At 40.3% G+C, this 21839-nt stretch overlaps 1 protein-coding gene across 5 annotated transcripts in view; it reads left to right on the forward strand.

Moving 5' to 3' along the window:
• Positions 1-21839, forward strand: part of carmil2 (capping protein regulator and myosin 1 linker 2) — a 97331-nt gene that overhangs the window by 47823 nt on the left and 27669 nt on the right. For all 5 annotated transcript variants that reach the window (XM_037106304.1, XM_037106305.1, XM_037106306.1 and 2 more), the window contains exons 26-32: positions 84-200; positions 4313-4488; positions 5712-5799; positions 6846-6935; positions 7038-7104; positions 9003-9556; positions 20459-20562. In XM_037106304.1, coding sequence (XP_036962199.1) covers positions 84-200; positions 4313-4488; positions 5712-5799; positions 6846-6935; positions 7038-7104; positions 9003-9556; positions 20459-20562 — 1196 coding nt within the window. The remainder of the gene's footprint in view (positions 1-83; positions 201-4312; positions 4489-5711; positions 5800-6845; positions 6936-7037; positions 7105-9002; positions 9557-20458; positions 20563-21839) is intronic.

Here is a 21839-nt window from a genome sequence, read left to right on the forward strand (position 1 = left end):
GAGATTGTGTAGGTGTACCTAATAAAGTGGCCTGGAAGTGTAAATGATGCTTGATGACACAAATGTTGACTCTTCCTCTGCAGTTGCTTCCCTCTCTGTACGAGGCCAGCAGGGAGTGCGATTCTGATGGAGAATCTGTGAACTGCATCCTCACTGACACTGCTGCTGCACTGACTGATGAGTTCAGCAGAAGCATACAGGTACGTATAAAAATACACCCGCTGTACACAAATGACAGGGGAGTACAAAGTTTAAGTCAACTTCTTATAATGTGTTGGCTAGTTTTACTACTTAGAAGTTATATGGCATTTTTCCATTACATCTGCCTGCCTGGCTCTACTTGGCTCAACAAAACTGGTGATGAAGAAGCAAATCAGCGTGGCTCAATTTGACTCTGTGTGGCCAAAAATGCTGGTGGAAAAACAGCAAGTGTGTTGGATTACAGACTGATATGGCTAAGTGCAAGGAGGTAGTTCTAATTTTTTTTTAACTGTGTATAATATTTAAGTTTTTGCAGTCACTGTTCTCTCTAGACCAACCATTAAACATTTGTTTTGGACACAACAGGAGGTTAACAAAACAGTAACTCCCTGTCAATGTTGTGTCATTTCAAACAGATACTGACTACTTCAATTTGTTCGTCTTTTCTAGGGAACCATCTTTGGCTGAATATTTTGGTAAAGCCATTGTACATAAGAGTGTAATAAAAACTGATATTCACTCACTACAGAGTATTTAAAGATTTCTCCTTTTTATCATTCATAAAAGATGTAAATTACAAAAAAAGCAAGTTGCAGTTTAAAGGATGATAAATGTGTTAATTGAACAACCAAACAAAGGGAAAAACTCCAAAACAAAAACTCATGGGCTGGCCAAAATAAACAAAAGGGCAGCCTCCCAGACCAACCAACCAGGGCTGTCAGAGCTGGGGGCTAACCCTTTACCCTAACACAAAGAAACAATTAAACCTAGCTGAAGAAAACATTGTTGATCTATAGATAGATTTAGCATGCTTACAAATGAATTAGAATTTATCAAACATGCATACACACACCTGTTCATAATGTATGTCAGGCCTGGACTAGAAAGAGGACTCTGGACGCAGAGTGGAAACCAACCAGCTATGAAAAATCGTCCTAATCTTGGCAAACAGGGCACTACAAAGAAACAAAACACTCAAACCAAAACACGGTGGCAAAAGACCTCAAGGTAAATAGGCTCCAAAAAAAAAAAAAAAAAATCACTCCACAGGAGGTAAAGAAAAGAGCTATGAACTAGACTACTACTACCTGGGGGAAGATCCAGTGGGACGAGGAGGTCTTGAATAGGGGCTGCCAGCCCTTTCAGGAACACAGGCAGTGGCATTCCACTCTGCTCTCCGCCACCAGAGTGCAGAAAGGGATGGCATAGTCGCAGACGGAATTGCTCAGCTCCTGTGCTTTCTCCTGGTCATAACCGGGTCAAAAGTCATCTTTAATGTCGCCTAGAAATCTTTGAGGGAGCTGCAGATTGGTGAACCCCTACCCCATTCTGCTGAAGCCCAGGCTTTGGCTTTCCCGGTCAAGTGGGAAATCACAAAAACTATCTTTGACCAGTTTGCGGGAAAAGTCTGGGGCGTTAATTCAAAATGAATTGAGCAGTCTATAAGAAAAGTCTTGCACAAACCTGGTTCCCCAGTGTATTGCGCTGGAGGAGCCAACTTACTGCCAGTTCCGACAGTAGGCATGGTGGGGACCGGTGTGGCAGCTGCTGTGGTTGGCAGGGCTGCTGTGGTCAGCCGAGCGAGCTGATAGAGCAGGCCTTATAACTGGGACGAGAGGTGGCCCATGTGCAAAGCCATCGCCGCCTTGATCTCTTCCTGATGGACAAGACGTGCCTCTTGGGTATTAAGGACCTCCGAAAACCGTTCTGCCTTACTGGCCAGAGTATACTGTCAGGCCTGGACTAGAAAGTGGACTCAGGTGCAGAATAGGAACAGTTATGGCAGACTTTTATTCTGAAAATTCTCTTAATTTCTCTTTCTCAGAGTGACGAACCAACCGGCTTTGAAAAAATCTTCCTAGGCAAACAAGGCACTACAGAGAAACAAAATGCTCAAACCAAAACATGGAGGCAAAAGACCTCAAGGGAAAAAGGATCAACAAAAAAAATCGCTCCACAGGAGGTAAAGAAGAGGGCTAGGATCTAGACTACTCTGAAAAACTAGGCTCTGAAAACTTACAAACAAAAAACACTCCAAATGAGGACGGCTACAAACTTAATCTACGCTTCACGACTGAGCTGAAAAAATTACGAAACAAAAGAACACTCCAGTGGAGTTAAATAAAATGGCTACAAAATGAAACTGAGCTACAATGCTGAGCAGAGGAAATTACAGCAGAAAATCACTCTCAAAGAGGAAAAAAAGGAATTCAGAAATACAAACGTGAACACTTGGCTTGGATCAAGACGCGGACTGTGACAACTGGCTGAGATACACGACTGAATGTAAGGGAGACGCAGACTATGAGGCACATGAGGGTGATGGGGAACATGTGGACACAATCAGGAATCAGGGGAGACAATCAGACCGGTGACACATGAGGAAGAACAAGTGACCTGAAATGAGAGGAGAGTTATTTTTCAAAATAAAACAGGAAGTCACATAAGGAAACCCAGAATGAGACAACCCTCACTGCGGTGTGACAGTGTATATCAATCTGTTCAAACATGTATAGGCACATTTATACGAAGACACCCCAAATCTCCAAATATATCCCAATAACATCCCTTGACACATATCTTTATTTATTTGGAACAAGTGAGAGGACTGTTATTGGAAAGGTGTTCCTTAAAGACATGATCCCCGATGGTGACTCTGTCATCTACAACAGAGGCTCTTTAACCGGGTAGTGAGCAACTTGCTTAGTAATTGTGATAACCCTAGAATGAATCCTGATTTAGGTGTTAATGAAGGTTCTCAGTCATCCAGGTCATGGTAATTCTGAGTGTTGTATCATAGGCAGCTTCACTTGTTTCAGTATGTTGAAGACTTTTCATCTCTAATCCAAGAGGCTTCTTTAGTTCTCACTAACCGGAGGGGAGCTACAGGCTTCTAAACCCTATGTGAGTGTCCTTACAGAGTCATTAAGGACACGTGAGCTCTGAGTTTCAGAGTCATTAGGACCACTTGTAGGTCATTGACCCAACCAGCCTTCATGTGTATTGCTGGGCTAGGTGATCCCAGGTGTGAATGGTTGTTAAGCTGTCTGGGGAGAGAATCAGTACGGCATTGTAACGTCTCTGAAACTCAGAGTTCCCACATATCCTTAAATATTCTGTAAGCACACTCCCAAACAGAGTTCAAAAGACTGCAACTCCCCATCCAGTTAGTTAGAGCAGAAGAAGCCTTTTGGATGAGGGGTGAAACATCTTCAAGAAACTATAACAAATCCAGCCGATACAGCACTTAGAAAAACCTTACTCAGTAAATTCAATTCATATAAAAGCTTGACGTTTTCTATGAAGACTCTCCGGCCTTTTTGTTCTGCTACTGCTCTGATACTAGGTTATATTTCCCTTGTTACTCTTTTCCCCTTTTTTTAAGAATATAAATATGTATACATTATATATTAATTACAAACAAATATAAAGTTTAACTGGTCACCGGTTTAATCAAAATGTATGGTATCTTACAATTGTATATGATATTATAAAAAGTTACTAATTATCCAGAATTCCGCACAATCTGTCAATTACTCTGATATGGTAAACAATGGAGTTGGAGTTGATGTTGGAGTTTTGTGCTTGTAAATCAGTTTACCTGTGATTGCATCTGATGCCATGCATGGAAATACTCAAATCTCGTCAATAAATAAGGCTTCTGGAACTTAGAACTCTGTTTCAAGAATAAAAAAAATTTGAATTTCCATTTTAATAAGAAATCATAACATTTTTATATTATCTACCCACTACTTAACAACTCAGCACCTTGATTTTCAATGCCACAGAGTGAATTCCCAAAAGTTAAAATAAAATATTCTGTCTTGACCAATATGACCCACATTTTTTTAGTAAAATTTTTAAATTTTAAGTGTTATTTCTCAACAATTACTTTGTGATTCCTCTGAACTTACAACATAATTTAGATCCAATACATAAAGATACTTAACAGTTCCTACTGGAACTTAAATGCAGGTACAGTGGGACAAGGTAGTAACAATTTAGTTGAAATTTTAGAAGAATGAAGAAATACATTTTACTGTTGGTTTTTTATACTGCTACTAATGATTCTCAGTGTTGGTCATGCTCAAGTCCCAGTCTATGTTTCCAGGAGTTGTCTCAAGGCCTGATGAGGTGTGCAGAAGCAGTGTGTCCACGGGTGATCCAGCGGTCTAGTGTGTGCGAGTGTCTGTCAGAGTGTGTGTCCAAAAGAAGCAGACAGACACACACATTCCTGAGAAGCACTCTGGTGGACAACACAGGGCAGATTATCAGCAACAGACTGCGGTAATAACATTTATGTAAGACATGAGTCAATTTAGTCAGTTTAATGAACCTCCTTTACTCTGCATAATCACCTCAGATACTGTCTAATCTGACTGAAAAAAATGAGAGGAGAGTACACAGGATGTCCCCAGGGGAAACTCTGCTTGTGGGCAAATTCGTGAAATTCATTTTTCATCAATGACCACATCTTTTCTCACTCATACTGCACCCCTTGCAAAACACTTCAAATTTGCAGCACAGTTTTCAAATGCTAACACACTGTTTTCAAAACAATTTGACACAATTTCCAAGCAGAATTTTTTTTGCAAATATCAAAAATGTTTATTTATTTATTTTTATTAATATAGTTGGATACTGATTTGTTCTTGCATAGTGCTGCATTTCTAATCCCTTTCACACATGTGCTGATAACTCAAAGGGGCTGTATGCATGATTGTAAATGTGTATATACACTGGCCTGGACTTTACCCTGCCAGTTCCTGAGGACAATGCCTGATTGAGCCCATGTGTGAATAGAGCAGGTCACTGTTCCAAAGATTCAGTAGGCATGTTGATGGTGTTGTTCGGAGTAAGACTGCCTCATACTCTTTTCTGCTTGATTGCATATTTCTTAACTCTTCCATCAATATCACTGAAAAGTCTAAATATATCTATGACACAATAACAGATTTTCACCAGGCAATTATTGTGGCAGAATCAATTCACAATATTAATATTATTGTGAGCTCTATAGAGATATGAAAAAAAAATGCTAGCAATGAAGAGTCCATCACCGTAACTTTTCCAAAATCTTACAGAAAGTAAGTTACGGTCAGTTTTTAGTAAAAAGATAGCCAGACCCATGAAAGAAAGATGCACAGGCCGAACATCTTTGACAATACTATATAACATCAATATTTCATTTTTTAATTTAACAGCAAAAAAAAACTTAATATTGACAACACAGCGCATATTTGTTTTACCATTTACAATGGTTCAATTTAAATTAAGTACTATGACCTGGATGACTGAGAACCTTTATAATGTAACTATAAAGGCCCGTCATCATAGGTTGAGTTAATTGTTGGATGTATTTCTGAGTCACAAGAAACTGTGTCTGATATAACAGACTGCTCTAAATTATGTTTGGACTACACTTAACATTTTCAGGTCCAGATTTAAAAAACGTGCAAAAAACATGTAACCAAACTTGTATATTTTGTCTGTTCTCTCTTTTGGTACAGTGAACTGAGACACACATTGAGTGTCTCTCTGGCTGAAAGCATCATGGAACAGGTTCTACAGGACCTCACAACAGCGCAGCACAAAATGGTAAATGTGTCTTGTAATTCCCCAAGCTACAGTCACACAAAAAACAGAAACTACACAGACTTATCAATAAGAAATTATTAATTCAGAAAAACAAACTACTTCTGATGGAGTGTTGGTTATAACAGATTCTAGATTTGACCAACCAGTCTAAGTAACAGGCAAAAGACTTAACCCCAATGACAGATTAAAAGATTACTTTATTTCTGATCACAAAATATACTAAAATCTAAGGGAGACTCTAAAATGATCAGTGTCTAGGATTAACAAGAGGAGAAAGAGTCAGAGGCCAAGGTCAGCCGTGCCGCAAGCTTCCTAGATTGATCCTGTTTCTCAATCTCTGACCTGATGGCTGTCTTTTGGCACATCATGAAGACTAGGCTGGCAGCACCTTCAGCCTCAGGAAGCCCAACTCAGTCTCAAGACTGCAGCACCTGGAGCAGACTCTGGCCTGCACACAGGATATAGAACATATGAGAGGGACACTGTCTCCTACATGTGGGCCTAAAGAGACTTAAGTGGAGGTACTCAGACACACTTGCCCTCAAACACAGATTAAAACAGCCATTGGCCTACAGCAAGTGAGATCCTCTCTTGTGGTTGGGTAGGTGCTGTCTTTAAATATCGATGGGCTCTGTGCAGACATCTCACTTCCCAGATATCACTGATGTTCTGTAGATGGTACCAGTGATGTTCTGGTAGTTTTAACCACCCACTGTAGAGCCTTCCTGTCCTGGGCTGGGATGAACCATGCCAGTTTGCACAAAGACTGGGAGCAGAGGGAAACTGCTGGCTCTTTCAAAAGTGAAACAATACACCTTCCAATAAATCCAATGCTTCTGGAAAATACTCCATACACAAGATCTCCTTTACCATAGTACTGTTAGACTTTCCCTGACATCAGTTTTAACTATTAACTGTTGTCGTCATTAGGATTCAAATTTAATTCAATAAATATTCAACAAATATTATTTGAAATCATCAGATTTTTATTTTTGTTCAATGTGTTGTTTACATGATGGTTAATTCTTTTCTTAATTTACTGTTAGGATTGCCTTCTGAAAGAAAATTCGTCCCTGGCTTTGAGAAACAACATCCCAGAGCTCCAAGTAGCCGACAGCAACTTTCCAACTGATGACGTAAAGGACATACAGCTATCTATTAGTTCATTCACTCATTTATTTCTGTGTTGGATTCTTCCATTTTTATTTTTACTTTTCTATTCCTCTTTCAATCACCAGTACAGTCCAGCATTTTGGAGAAATAGTTTCCACAGCAAGAGCCTGAGGCCTGCCCCTTCAATTAAGAGTAAGAAAGAACACCTATCACTATGGATTCCAAAGATGTGTCTCTATCCCTCTCATTCTCTCTGAATCTGAATTAAGTTCACACCAGTTCATTAGCATGTGTGAGTGACAGTGTGAGTGTCCTAAACATCATTGCACTAAAAAAAATAACTTAGCTTAGGGAATTTCCCAATTAGATATTACCCCAAGCATCTTTTTCTGTATTATAATCTCTAAAATAATCTGTTTCATATCAGTGCATATAACACAGTACACATAATATAGAAACAGCTAGTGACCAATTTATGTTTTCTGCCATCTAGCATCATCCACGTTACTGTTGTGGCATTGCTGCTGCTCCCTGCTGTAGTGACAGCAGTATGGGCAGTTGGATTTAAGACATTAGACAGTGGCCTCCAGTTACTGATGAAGGCATTTTATAAGGATAGTGATCTAAACATCTTTCAGATGTTACATATTAGACACTGCATATGACAATTAGTAGAACAGATTATGGTGAAACAAGAAAGAAAAATCAAGACCATCTGCACCATTTCAAATGATAAAGTACTATGTAAGATGCTGAAATTCCTTTTAAAGCTCGCTCGCAAAGCTAACTGCATTTAATCATCACAGACTTGTTTCATCAGTAAAATATATTTAATATTGAATATATATAATAGTATGGTGTTTATTTAAACTGAACAAAACTGTATATAAAATATAGTGTTATAGAGAATAAGAACAATATGAGTAGAAAGGCAAATTGCATCCAATGTTTTTCATCAGTCTTTATTTAAACACACCTACACCACAGTTTGATGAATAATAATATAATGGAATGAAGTGGTGTGAAGTTTACATCAGTAATAATCAGGATTTCAACATTCAGTCTGACATCTGCACTCAGGTATAAATCTTAACCTCCTGTCATGTCTTTCAACTTCCCGCGTTGTATTCTTCATGTGCTGTACCATGCTGAGCCCTTCTGTGGCAGACAGTGCTGTTTGGCTAATTGGAGCATGGCCTGTTTACTTTCACACCAGTGACTTTCGCCATGGGAGAGATGAGATGGGGAGAAGATGGAGGAGGGGATGATGAGGGAAGAGGAGGAAACATGGGGGGATTTGGGGCACTCAGACTTATAATATCCCACCCCCATTCATTTTGTTTGTTGCTTTAAAGCTTTGAAATAAGTCTATTAAGTATATAAGTATGAGTTAGTTACTATAAAGAGAATAACGACAACACAATTAATAATGATTAGATGCTCACCATAATTTTGTGTTTCTGTAGACTTGTGTTTCACATGAGATGGTCATAAAAAAAGAGGTTAATATTTATGGAATATACATTTACATTTTTAGCTTGATATTTCTAAATAACATCATTTACATTTCAACACCCTCTGAAATCGACCAACAGGAACCCTGTAACTGAAAGATTAATAAAAATGTATATTTAAGCCTACCATATCCTATCCTCATCTGTGTATGACTGTGGCTGATAACTGTGTTCTTATGTGCACTACAGTGTGACTGCAGCATCCATCGGCTGCTTCTTCTCTTCTTCATCTCTGCCTGTATATGCTGAACTGATGATTTCTCTATTATACTCCATGCACTGCCCTCCTTTGTTTCCAGTTTTCTTGCTTATTCTCTCCTCCCCCTCTATCCTACTCTCTTGATACCCCCTTCTATTCCTTTTTCCCATTCTCTTGTCTCTCCTGTTTCTCATATCTTTCCTATACAGCTCTTTGTGCACTATGCACATACATACTGTATGTTAGATTCCAGCAAAAGGCATGCTTACTGCGGGGGGTGGATTCACATCTTTCCCTCACTTCCTCCCTCAATCCTTCTCTCTTTCATGATCTCTCCTTGTTCCTCTCTTGCTCTCATCACACTGCTTCATTCTCAGGTCTCCTGGATGCCGACTGGGAGCAGCAGACCAGGGACAGAGGGCCAGAGAGAGGGAAGGGAGGAGGTGCTGGAGAGGAAGGAGGAGGAGGAGGAGAAGGAAGGTGTGGCCTCCCTTGGTTGCCTACAGCAACACCCTTGTCAGTCACAGCCTCAAGCCCCTCCCTTTCCCCTTCCCCTTCCCCTTCCCCATACCCCTCCCCCCTGGGATGGAGGGGGAGGAAGCAGAGGGAGGGGGAGGTGGCAGCGGTGGATGCTGCAGCAGCAATATCAGGAGTGAGAGGAGCATCGTACATTCCTCCTCCCAGTCTCCCTCTTCTTTACTCTATCTGCAATCGAGCTCCAAAGGAGGAGGCTGCCGGCCAAGGAGGCTTACCCAGACGAGAGGCTCCCGTTCCTGGCTGCAGCCCCAGCCCAGGACCTCTCCCCAGCTCTGGATCCCCCAAATCTCCCATGGAGCCTCTACCCACCCAGGGACAGATTCTAAGGCACTACACTGCCTCCCGTCCACGGCCACGACGCACACACACACAGCCCCCGTCCTCCAGGCCTCAGGTAAGAACACAAGCACACGCACAGACACACACACACGCACACACTAGCACAAACACACAAACACTGGCTATACACACACAGACACATTCATATTTAATCTTGTTGAAATTACACAGTATTTGCATTTCTACATTTCACACAATATGTGCATCCAAAATATACCTGTATAGGCAAAGGCTCAGTAAAAATACAGCTACAGTGAAATATGAGATATAGGTGGAAAGGAGAGATGGATGAACAATACAGGGAAGGGTAGATGAAGTAGGAAGCTAAGTGGACGACTACAGAAGGATCCCCAAGGAGGAAACGATGGAAATGGAAAATATCTAAACATGAAATAAAAATGTGAATCTATCTATCTATCTATCTATCTATCTATCTATCTATCTATCTATCTATCTATCTATCTATCTATCTATCTATCTATACCCTCTCTCCACTGCTCTGGTAGCCATTTTTATATTTGCATTGCTCCATCTAGTCGTGCTTGGCTTGTATGTGTGTTTGCTTGTGTGAGAAAAAGAAAATGCATTTTGGGAGTGGTGTTCCCTGGGTTGTTCCCAGTGCTGATTTTCTCTCTCTCTCTCTCTCTCTCTCTCTCTCTCTCTCTCTCTCCTGGGAATGCTTTCACTAACTCAATTATTCATGTTTTCAGATTAATGGAGGTCTCTTTCTCTGTGCTGTCACTATGGATTTAATGGATTTATCTGTGGTGACCTTGTGTGTATAAACTTTATTTTATTTGGATACACATTTGACAAGGTGTTAATGTAAGGTGGTGTTGTTTGTCACAAAGATAGTTAGACCTTATTCTGGTTCCATATGAGACATTAAAATAGTAGATGGTCATCCCTGTCAGATGAGAAAATGTAAGTCCTCAGTGGTTAGATTTTATTAATCTATTTTAGAATTTATTCCAAATAAAATTCCGTTTATTATTGAAATTCACTATCAGCATGCTACAGTACATGAAAAATTATCAGTCCAATTTTAGAAATTTTACTTTGTCTTTAATTTTTTGTATCTGATAAATGGAGCTGATGATATGAAGCGAAATGGCTTTAATTTCTCAACAAGTGCAGAATCCACACACTCCAATACAGTAGGTGGCAGTACCCATCTTTCAAACACTGAAGGAGAGGGAGAGGGAAAACAAGTGCAGCACACTGATGTTACGCTCATTATATCAAACTGCTGCACTTGGGAGTTCCACAGTGTAGACTAGGCAAAAATGTTGCTGCTGGTGTGAGGGGGTATCTTAGCCTTTCTTTCCTTTAGGTGTGCAAAATCTACAGATTATGGACTTCTGTGATGAAACAATTATAAGTAAAAATGTAAGTGGCTGGAACAGGAAGGAAGATTTTTCAGAGCCAAGAGAAGACTAAATATTTCAGCCACCTATCATGTCTGGTACTTGGACATGTTTGCTAAATAGCTGCTAACTTGGAGGGTCGTATTAGCCTGTCAGCATGCTAGACTTGGGAGCTCTGATATGTGGTAAAGTAATATGGAAGTCTGTAGAAAAAGTACATACATTTGCAGGGCTGCCAAGTTTCAGAAAATGAAAAGAGTGAGACTTTAGTGTAAAGATGCATTCGGCGAAAAAGAAATTGGCCCTTTTCAACACTGATTTGACCTGTTTTAATGACGATTTATACCTTAAGACTGATGTCCTCACCTCCATGCCACATGGACCCCAATGGGTCCATGTGGCATGGAGGTGAGGACCCCAATGGGTCCATGTGGCATGGAGGTGAGGACCCCAATGGGTCCATGTGGCATGGAGGTGAGGACCCCAATGGGTCCATGTGGCATTGAGGAGAGGACATCAGTCTTAAGGTATAAATCGACATTAAAACAGGTCAAATCAGTGTTAAAAAGGGCCAATTTCTTTTTCGCCGAATGCATCTTTTCTTTTTCGCCGAATGCATCTTTACATTCCCCCCCAATGGGTCCATGTGGATCCATTTGTACACTGTCAGAGTTGAGGATAGACCTTGAAATTTAGACACACACACATTGAGACTAACGTTAGAGCATTTTTTTCAAGTGTGAACTGGCCAAGAGAAGAGGCAAATAAATGTTACACAGCTCTGCAACAAATACAGGACAATGACCGACTTATAGCAGCCATAAAACAGTACATATTAACTAGGAAACTCAAGGAGAAACAGCGAATCAACACTAAACCAAATTGAGTAGTTACCTACCATCTGTAGCGTAACATCATGGTGATAGGCCCCAGTGCAAATATTTTTTTGTGCCCCTAAACAAAAGTGCACACTCATGCGCAATACATGCTCGCACACATGCACACACACACACACACGCTTAGACGCACGCACAGCCACTCGAGAGAACTGCTATTGCCATCGGGAGTACAGGGATTTTCCCCGGTGGGCCGATCAATAATGGGCTGATGGACGGCCGTTTTTTTATTCAGATATTCATTTATTTGCTGCTCATAGACGTTTCTCCGTCGACGCAGTAAAGAACGTGAGAGATTGGCGATAAAACACCACAGAGCTTCAGCGTCTGTCTGAGGAGGACAGCGACAGAGCCAGGCTGCCTGGTGGAGGGAGGAAAAAGGCTAGCGAGGAGCTTGAGATAAACATGCAGGGATGGGTGATCAGCAAACGGGCATGCCACGAGAGAGTGTCCCGCAAAATGATCAGGGCGATGGAGAAACAAATATACGCCACCGTGAGTGTCAGCAGAGATGAGGAGTTTGCCGCGAGTGTTGGTTGACTAAATCTTCAACAACTTCAATTGTAGAAGGATGCCAGAGAATTCACCAAGAAGCTGGCGAAGTTTGTGACATTTTCATCCTGGATTTTTCTGAGGAAGGAATTAAAGGCCTGTCCCAAAGCTGCACCCGTTGCACTGCTGATACTTAAGTCACTGCCGACCGTCCGTCTTCTAGCAAGCTGGAGAACGTCGAGTGGATTTTAAATGTCCACGCTGTTGTGTGTGAAAGATAGTTAGAGACACCAAGACCCGCCTTATGTTGCTTCTGATTGGTTTATATTGCATGGTGCCTTTCGGGTGGTTAGTTTTAGGCACAAAGGACTGATGGTTTGGTCTGGGATTGTTTATCTCGGACAGTCAATCAGAGTTACTTGAACTACAGCAAGCCGCGAGGACCAAAGTTTATTATCATCAAAATATAAAGTATTGAATGGGAAAATATAAGTGTGAGAAATGTCAAGTGTGGCGTGTGGTGTGAGAATGGGTCAAATTGCGTGACTGTCACACACTTAAAGCGTGACGCTTGGCAGCTCTACATTTGTGTGATGTAAGCATGAGAATGTTTTCCATAGCTAACTTGCTTGTCACGTGACATGAAGATGGATTGGAGTCCAAATCCCCCCCAAAAGACGATACGAAAAACCAGCATAGACCAGCACCAAAACACAACCAGCTGGTGACTGATCACAAGCAAGACCTTTATATGGTGTTTTGGTGATTGTCTATGCTGTTTTTCTTTCCAGCAGGGAAAGCAGGCTAAGCAGGAGGGCTGGTACAAAAACTAAGCAATGTACTGCTGTGGACTGGAGGCCACAGCTAAAACAGCCCCACCTAATAACATTCATTCCTCTAAGTGTAAGCTATATTTAGACTATTCTTATTACTTTACCCTGTTGTCAGACAGCCCTTTCTGACAGGGAACTTCTGCCTGCTTCTCCAAACTTTGAGTGTGCCGACTACCATCAACTGTAAGTAATACACTGACTATGTATAAGTACCCTTACACAGCCCAACATCAAATCAAGACTTATTCATACTAGGGCAGGCTGAAGCATACTGTTTAGCATAATGTTTACAATAAACAACTGACAAATGTAGTGCGTAATCTATAGATACATCTAAACAGATAATATCACAATAGGATAAACAGTGTGATTTTTAGGACCAAGTATATTTAAAGATACCCTCCACACATGCATTAAGGCATACAGACATACAAGGCATACAAAAATGTAATGCGTCTGATATGGTTTATGCAGAAGAAAGTATAATTACACATGTGAAAATTTTAGAATAAAAATGTGCTAATATTTTTCATAAAACATTTTGGTTGCTAGTGATTGCATTCTGTTATGTTCATGTTTTACACAGCAACCCAACTTTTTGTGGAAAATATGCTCTTGGACCTGCCTCTGAAAATCAGTTTTTCAAAGTGCAGAGTGAGAATTTACACTTAACAATGAATATGAATCAAGCCTTTTAGTGTCAGACTCTTTACATAGATCATTCTACACAGTGAAGCTAAAACATCCAACTGCAGAAAGAAATACAATTTTGACTGAAAGGGGGACTTTAAAGCTGCCAAAAACTCAGCTGCTGCTGACTCAAAAACAAAGTTTAAACATACATATTGGTTGATTACAACTTAATTGGTGCTGTTATATTCAAATGATTTGTGAGAGCTCCTGCGGATGTCCGTCCTGTCTGTATTTTCAGAATCAACGGCTGTCAAATAATTCTATGCACAGAGCATTTATTTTACCTCCACAGGTTGATGGTGGTCTAGCTTCTGCTCTGAGTACAAAGATGCTCTGAGATTCTGTTTCAACTTAATAAGAAGACACTGGGGGGTTTTCAATAGAGCCTGTAATTTGTTTGTTAGTAAAGTAGTAAAGAAATGTTTTTTCTGCAACAATCATTTCCTTAAATCAGGTATGTTTTGCAGCTTCTCTATAGTTTTAGCTGAGCTGAATGCACACCGTCAGATCAAAAAATCTAGATAGAGGTAAATATTTTTTTCCTTCAAATTTACAAACCTGATTCCAAAAAAAGTTGGAAGTTCAAGAAAAACTGATTAGATTTGATGGTCAAATGACAAAGGTTGAGGTCACCATGACCTCACAAAACACCATTTCAGCCATAGCACAAAAATGAATATACTATTTCTGACAACATTTGACAAAAATAGGATAAAATAATGAAGTGATGACAATATACATCCAAAAGGTCAAAGGTGAACTTCACTGTGGCAATATAATCAATTAATTGATTCAATGTAAAAACACTTTATCTGGGCATTATTCAACACTATAACTGACAAACAGAAGGGGAGACTGTGACTGTGCTTTTCATATTTGGTCAGATACTGAATTGGGGACACAAATCTTGGGTGTCCACCCTGAAACTGGGCTGGTTGTATTGGTCTTTGCAGCTTGGCTGAAGATGTGTGTGAAGATTTCATATTCTAGTATTTGTAGATCCGTCTTGTTCTATCACAATCAGCTTTATTGACCGTAATTTGTCATCATTTTATAATTGGGCTTCAGGTGGTACTCGTTGCAGATTGTCTATATACTGAATTGCTTTTATCACCCTATGCACTGTAAGGTTTTTATAATGCTGTGTGGTCAGCCCTCTGTTACCACAGCATTAATAGATGTCAATCAAAACTAAAGTGCAGTGTTTTTCTCTCAGGCCACAAGCGCTTCATCCCAGCGCTCCTGAGCTCCTTTCCTCCCCCTTTTGAGAACCAAGTAAGGTTTTACTTGTTTGTATTTTTTTAAAAACTGTGTTTTTGTTGGGTCATTACTGTTTTGTCCTATATAGCAGCCAAACATTAACAGTAATCCAATTACACCCAGTATGAGCAACAATATTTCAGTTTGAAATCTAGATCCCATCCAGCACGGATTGACTTAGCTATCACTGTACTGTGTACAGCACTCTAGACTGGAGACTATGTAAATCAAAGGACTGTCCATTTTCGTTGTGATGGACTGGATGTCTGTCCTTCTGCCTTGTACCCATGTTCACTTGGAGGAATTCTAGTCCTCTGTCACCCTGAAAATAAAAAGAATAAAGTCATATAGATGAAAGCAGCCACATGTCACTTTCCTGCTGCCAGAACAACCACACCACCCTTTAGGTGAAAACAAACGGTGTGAAAGTACTGAGGCCAGACTGAAAACAGCTAGAGGGGACATGCCTATAAGCCTCTGAGTTGCATTTGTCATGTCCAACTATAACAAATCCCAAAGGTTATGATTTTAATCACATCCCCAAAGAATGAAGGACAGTACAAGAAGAGATGTATGGCTTCAGGTCATCCACAGAGAGGATGAAAATGGTAAACCTTGAGATCCGTCAAAATATGTGTCCGTCTGTGTCAAACACCTCATTGCAGGTTAGTTACTGATGTTACTGAGTAAATAACATGTTTGCCGATTGTGCCTGTAGAATTATTTTTTTTTTTAAATAAGGCCTGACCTTAAAACACCTGTGTCTGGAATGAGCTCATCAGTGAGGGCCCTGCAATGAGCTGGCGATTTGTCCAGGGAGTACCCTGCCCTCACCCAGAGACAAGGCTGGGATTGGCTCCAGCAGCAACACCCCGCAACCCCATGAAAAGGGATAAAGCGGTTACAGACAATGGATGGATGGATGGATGAGCTGACCTGCCTTCTAATGTTGAATCTTGTAAACAGCATAATGTTGGAAGTGGAGCTAAACCAACCTGTTTTTGCCTCCTCTTAGCTCGGAGTCAATGGTTGCATAATTAAACACCAATGGGTGCCAGAACAGAGGCAGCAGCTCTGCTTCACCATAGCACTGTCATTAATTTACAATAAATTCACATCGTAAAGATTATAAAAAAGCAAAGTGTCTTAATGACAGAAAAGATGGTAGATGAGAGAAAAGGCTAAGTTCATCCACTTTGATTGTTTTGAAGGACACTCATCATTTGCCGTTTCTTTAATTTCTTTAAATACTGACGCTAAACGTAGATTGACTACAAAATAAAATGATTGTTTGCTTGTCTGACCATCAGATTTGGACTCCTAATGAAATTAGTATGGTATTCTTATGTCATGTTATTAAATTGGCAGAGAATCAGAATTTGCATTTACCACCAGTCACATTAGACTGGGTGTTTTGACACAAGGGCAAAGTAGTCGGGGTGGCTGCTACAACAAAAATAAAGAAAAAATTAAGATTCCAGGGTTCAACAAAAGTGTGGTGTTCATCTGGGCTCTAATCTGAGGTGCTGTTAACTTGTGATTTCTGAGGCTGGTGACTCAGAAGAACTTCTCCTCAGCAGCAGAGGTAACTCCTGGTCTTCCTTGCCTGGGGCGGTCCTCATGTGAGCCAGTTTCGCTGTAACGCTTGATGGTTTTTGCGGCTGCATTTGGGGACACATTCAGTTTTTGCAATTTCCTGGACTGACTGACCTTCAGTCCTTAAAGTAATGATGGACTGTCATTTCTCTTTACTTAGCTGACTGGTTCTTGCCATAATATGAATTCTAACAGTCGTCAAATAGGGTTGTCAGCTGTGTACCAACCCGACTTCTACACAATACAACTGATGGTCCCAACCTCATTAAGAGGGCAAGAAATTCCACAAATGAACTCTGACCTGTGAAGTGAAAACTTTTCAGGTGACTACATCATGAATCTCATCAAGAGAAGGCCAAGGGTTTGCAGCACTGTTAACAAAACAAAGGGTGGCTACTGTGAGGAATCGAAAATATGAAACATATTTAGAGTTATTTCACACGTTTTTGTTTGCTACATAATTCTATATATGTTCATTCATAGTTTTGATGCCTTCAGTGAGAATCTACAATGTAAATGGTCATGAAAAGAAAAAACATTAAATGAGTAGGTGTGTCCAAACCTTTGATTGGTAGTGTATATCTCCACTCCCCAAATGACATGACTGTTGCACCATAGCATTGACAGGTGCACAGGACCGTCATTCTAATTGGCTGTTTGGTTACACAAAACATTGTGGTTTGACATAAAGTAAATGAATTACATCAGTTACGATTGCACCCACAGTACGTGTGTAATTACTACATGATTACTTTTGTTAGTAAGACACATCATTTTTTAAAACCTCACTGTTTACTTTTGCATTCACACTAGACATGAACAGTGGTCTCCTGGTCATGCACAAGTTTGACCTGAGTGTCCAACAACAACCTCCTCCCTTTGCTCACAGCTAGCTGTGTTATCGTTGAGGGGTTTTTTTCCCCCTTTGAATGTATGCAGGTAAGCTTAAGTGAAAAACTATAGCGGGGGGATTGGAGAGCCTGCTCTTCACTTCGATGATTGAAAATGAAGGCTGATTTTGACAGATTTTTGATTTAGATTTGAAATAGTGACACCCCTGCCTTGTAAGTTATACTAAGGCACCAAAAGTAAATAGGTTACATGGCACATTTACTGTCATTTTTTAAATCACAAGGGTTTAAAAAGTGAAACTATGTTTGAGTGCCTTCAACCATATTGGAAAATGGAGCGTTGGTGATGAATTCAGGAGCCTCACCCTGTGGAATGAAGTTGCTCTGTAGTCTGCTGGTTAGTCAGCAGATACTGTATCTTTTGTCAGATGACAGCAGGGTGAACAGACTGTGGATGGGTGCGTGTTGTCTTGTAGTATCTTTTGGCTCTATGCAGATATCTCACTGTACTGATGTCACTGATGTTCTGTAGACGGTACCAATGATGTTCTAGTGGTTTGAATCACCCACTGTAGAGCCTTCCTGTCCTGGGCTTTGATGAACCATGCCAGTGTGTGATGTTTCCAGTCAGGATGCTTTCTGTTGCTCCTCTGTAAAGGTTGACCAGAATATTGTCTCTCCAAAGGATATAGAGCCTTTTCTGTGCTTTTTTAAACAGGGAGGTGATTCCCTTTTGCATTTTGCTCCTTGGTTTTGCTGAAGTTGAGCAGTAAATTGCTCTGTGCACCCCTCTGAAAGACTGATTTCCTCCTGATATGAACATTCATCATCAAGTGTTTATATCGGGATCATAATGTGGCCGACGATGGTGATGTCCTCCTCTAATTTTACAATAGAGTTCTCCTGATGTCTGGGAGAGCAGTCACCGGTGTACAGTGTGAACAGGAGATGAGTACACAGCCCTGGGGGCTACATAAGCAGGAACCATGTGGAGGGTCCCTGATTACAAGGGCAGTAAAGTGGTTCAAACATGCAGGAAACACCATGAGGGCTTCTAGTGTAAAGTTTTGGTAGATCCAGGCGTGTAAAACCAAACATGAGGACAGAGAACACCTGAGAGATAAGGTGCTGATGTTTCCATTACATGCATGTCATTAGATACCAGAAGCAGGACTTAGTTGCATGTAGATCGTGAAAAATAAGTTGTTTTACATGGCATTGTGGTCTGTAGTGCCTCTACTGTTTCCGGCAGCACCAACTTCTCTATCAGATCTGCTGCCTGATACAACTTTACTTCCACCTACTTTAGGCTGCCCAGTCATCTGTGAATTGTGTGAATGTGCATTTATCATTGTTACGTTCTAAGCATTGGGGCTACAGCAGTTTCCATCTTTGTGTACTGTTTTTAATTTATATGCTGAAAGACAGGAAATGAGGTAAGAGATGGACATAAAACAATGCTCTCTCATCGGACTTGAACCAGGAATGTCATGGTTCATGGCTGGCATTTGAAACTCTATTACACAGCAGTGCTTGATGTGTACAGTTATCTTGGTTACGGGTATTGATATCTATCATGAAGCTGGCGGTTATGGCAAACTTTACCTTTGACAGACTGTAAAGGTTGTAACATAGTGTCATGTCACTATGCTCTGTGGTAATACAACACACTTCCCTTATAAGTTGTAACTGGAAACTGCTGTTTGAACAGAGCTGCTTAGTAACTGTAATTTTTTTTGCTCAAATCCAAAGCAGTGTGGTCAATCAGTTTACATGTTGTTTACATGCACATCCACAGTTCTTGATAGTGTTGGTTTATTCTACCCTTCAGTTTTCTTGTCATGGCTTGTGTATGTGTTCAGTTATAATTTGCTTGAGCTGCTTTGCTTGAACACAGGTAGACATTCCAAACTTTCCATTCCAAACCCCTGACTCAAAATCACATTTCATTATAAGACTAGCATCCAGCAAGTATTCAAATTTTGAACCTAGTGGGCCTATGTTTTAAAAAGTTTTATGTAGGAAATAAATCCAAACAATGCAATGATCTCACAGAAAAATTCTACAGGATACTCTAAATGGCCTTTAAGTCTCATTTGTATTTCACCCCATTTATTGATGTCATATAACATCTGATCCAGTCACTGCTCATAGTCCTATTTTGGTATGACACCAGCTTCCCCAATCATTTTACTTTTATTGAATTAAGAAATTTTGATGTGTAAATAACTGTGTCATCTGCATATAGGTGAGTATTATATCCAGGCTAACAGAAAATTATTTATGAGTATAGAAAATAAAAGCTATTCCAGGATTGACCCTTGAGAAACACATTTTTGTGTGCATTAAATGACCATATTTCTATAATCCAGTTGATTAGGTTTCAGAATCAAAGCTGAATTCCCACTCACTCTCATGACATTAACTGTCTTCCAGCTGTCCCTTTAAAGTTGAGTGTTTCTGTTCACATCTCTCTAGTCACCATTTAATCTAAATTTACTGTTATTGCTGTTCCTTTTCCTTTCTATGCAAAATAAAGCAAACATTAGTAAGACTATCTGTTTCTGGTGAATGACTGTTCTGTTCCTGTTTTATTGCAGCAATGTGTAAATTGCCTTGTGACAGGACTCTTGTCCATGACTACAGTCCACTAGTAATTATTCAGTTGTCATGTGCTCCTCTCTGACTCTCCAAATTAGAACTGTATTTTGGTTAATACACTCAATGTAAGCTGTGTCTAATCTTTGTAGGTTCCTAGCATGTCCTTAGTTTAAGTCAGGAATATAGTGTGTTCCAGTAGTCCAGTGGCAAGATGATAGAGTATATTGGATTGTTGTATTGCATTTTTCCTCTACTAGAAGGCAGACAAACAAACACACGCACATGCACACGCACACGCACACACACACACACACACACACACACCGCAAGTTGCACTATTGTATGTTATCTTGTGTTTTTTGTTACAGGAGCCAGTTTCAAAGGTTGAAAATGAGGCCAGTGAGGGAATGGGCAGAGTGGATGAAGGAGTAGAGGAGTTTTTCACCAAGAAAATCATCCCTGACTATGCACTGTGAGTTGAACTAACAGACCTGTGCGAACACACACACACTTATCTACATGCATACAAACACACACACACACACACACACACACAAATGTTTACTCTAATAAGGCAGCACTATACTGGTAAATGAAATATCTATAAAGAACAAAGCTTGAAATTCAATTCACATATTGACATGGATATTTTTAAATAATGACTGAAGAACATGATTGACTGACAGCACGGATCAATCTTACAAACCCCTTTTCTTTATGCATCTGTGTCAAATAGTGATTGACAGTGGCAACCAATCAATGAGAAGAACCGATCCGGTTGCTGATTGTCAAAATGGAAAATCACGGCAGCTTGTATGTTTATGTCTTATGTGTCCCCGAAATAATCTGTTGCTCACAAAGCGGGTACCTTGAATATGCAGAACTCATTATATCATGTTTACTTATTGAGCATTTTGAAATCTATTTTGCCTCAAAAATGTTTTTACATCATCATCACATCACAGCTAATGACATGACAATTTATAGGTACTGGTCATCGCAGTTACACACACTCTCTGTCTCTGGACGTCTTCAGGAGCTCTGCAATCAGAAACATAATGACTGTTAGACCAAGTGATAAAAAGTTTAAAACTGTAAACAAAGCACAAAGAAATGTGTATATGCCTCGGCTACATTCCCCTAAAAAACTGCAAACCAATAGCTCTGTAATGGCCTAAAAATACAATGCTCAATGACAAAATCAGAAAATGTTTCTCATCTTCACACACTGGACTCAGTACAGAGTTTGTCCTCTAAACCCGCTCGAACTGAAAGTTGGAATTGTAGGAGTCAACTAAACCATGTTTGAACACTTCCTACCAAATTTTTGTATCAGTTACAGTTACACTTATTTAACCTAAACATTTGTGCATGGAGGGGTGGCTATAGCTCAGTGACCGGAAGGTCACTGGTTGAAATCCCGGCTCCCCCGGGCTGAGTAAGCTGCATGTCAAAGTGTCCTTGAGCATGATACTGAACCCCAAATTGCTCCTGAGGGCCCCTGCGATGAGCTAGCAACTTGTGCAGGGCGTACCCTGCCCCAACCTACACCCAGAGACAGCTGGGATTGGCTCCAGCAACAAACCCCACGACCCCTTGAAAAGGGGATAAAGTGGTTACAGGCAATGACATGATATGGCTTTTGTGCATGACATCAACAGCATGGTTAAACTCATACTGTCGTCTCAGTTTGTTTGTCACAAGGAGTGCTGCACAACTATTAAGCTCGCCCCACTATGTCCAATCCCT

Source organism: Acanthopagrus latus, chromosome 8, assembly GCF_904848185.1.
Source record: "Acanthopagrus latus isolate v.2019 chromosome 8, fAcaLat1.1, whole genome shotgun sequence".
In the NCBI taxonomy this organism is placed as follows: Eukaryota; Metazoa; Chordata; class Actinopteri; order Spariformes; family Sparidae; genus Acanthopagrus; species Acanthopagrus latus.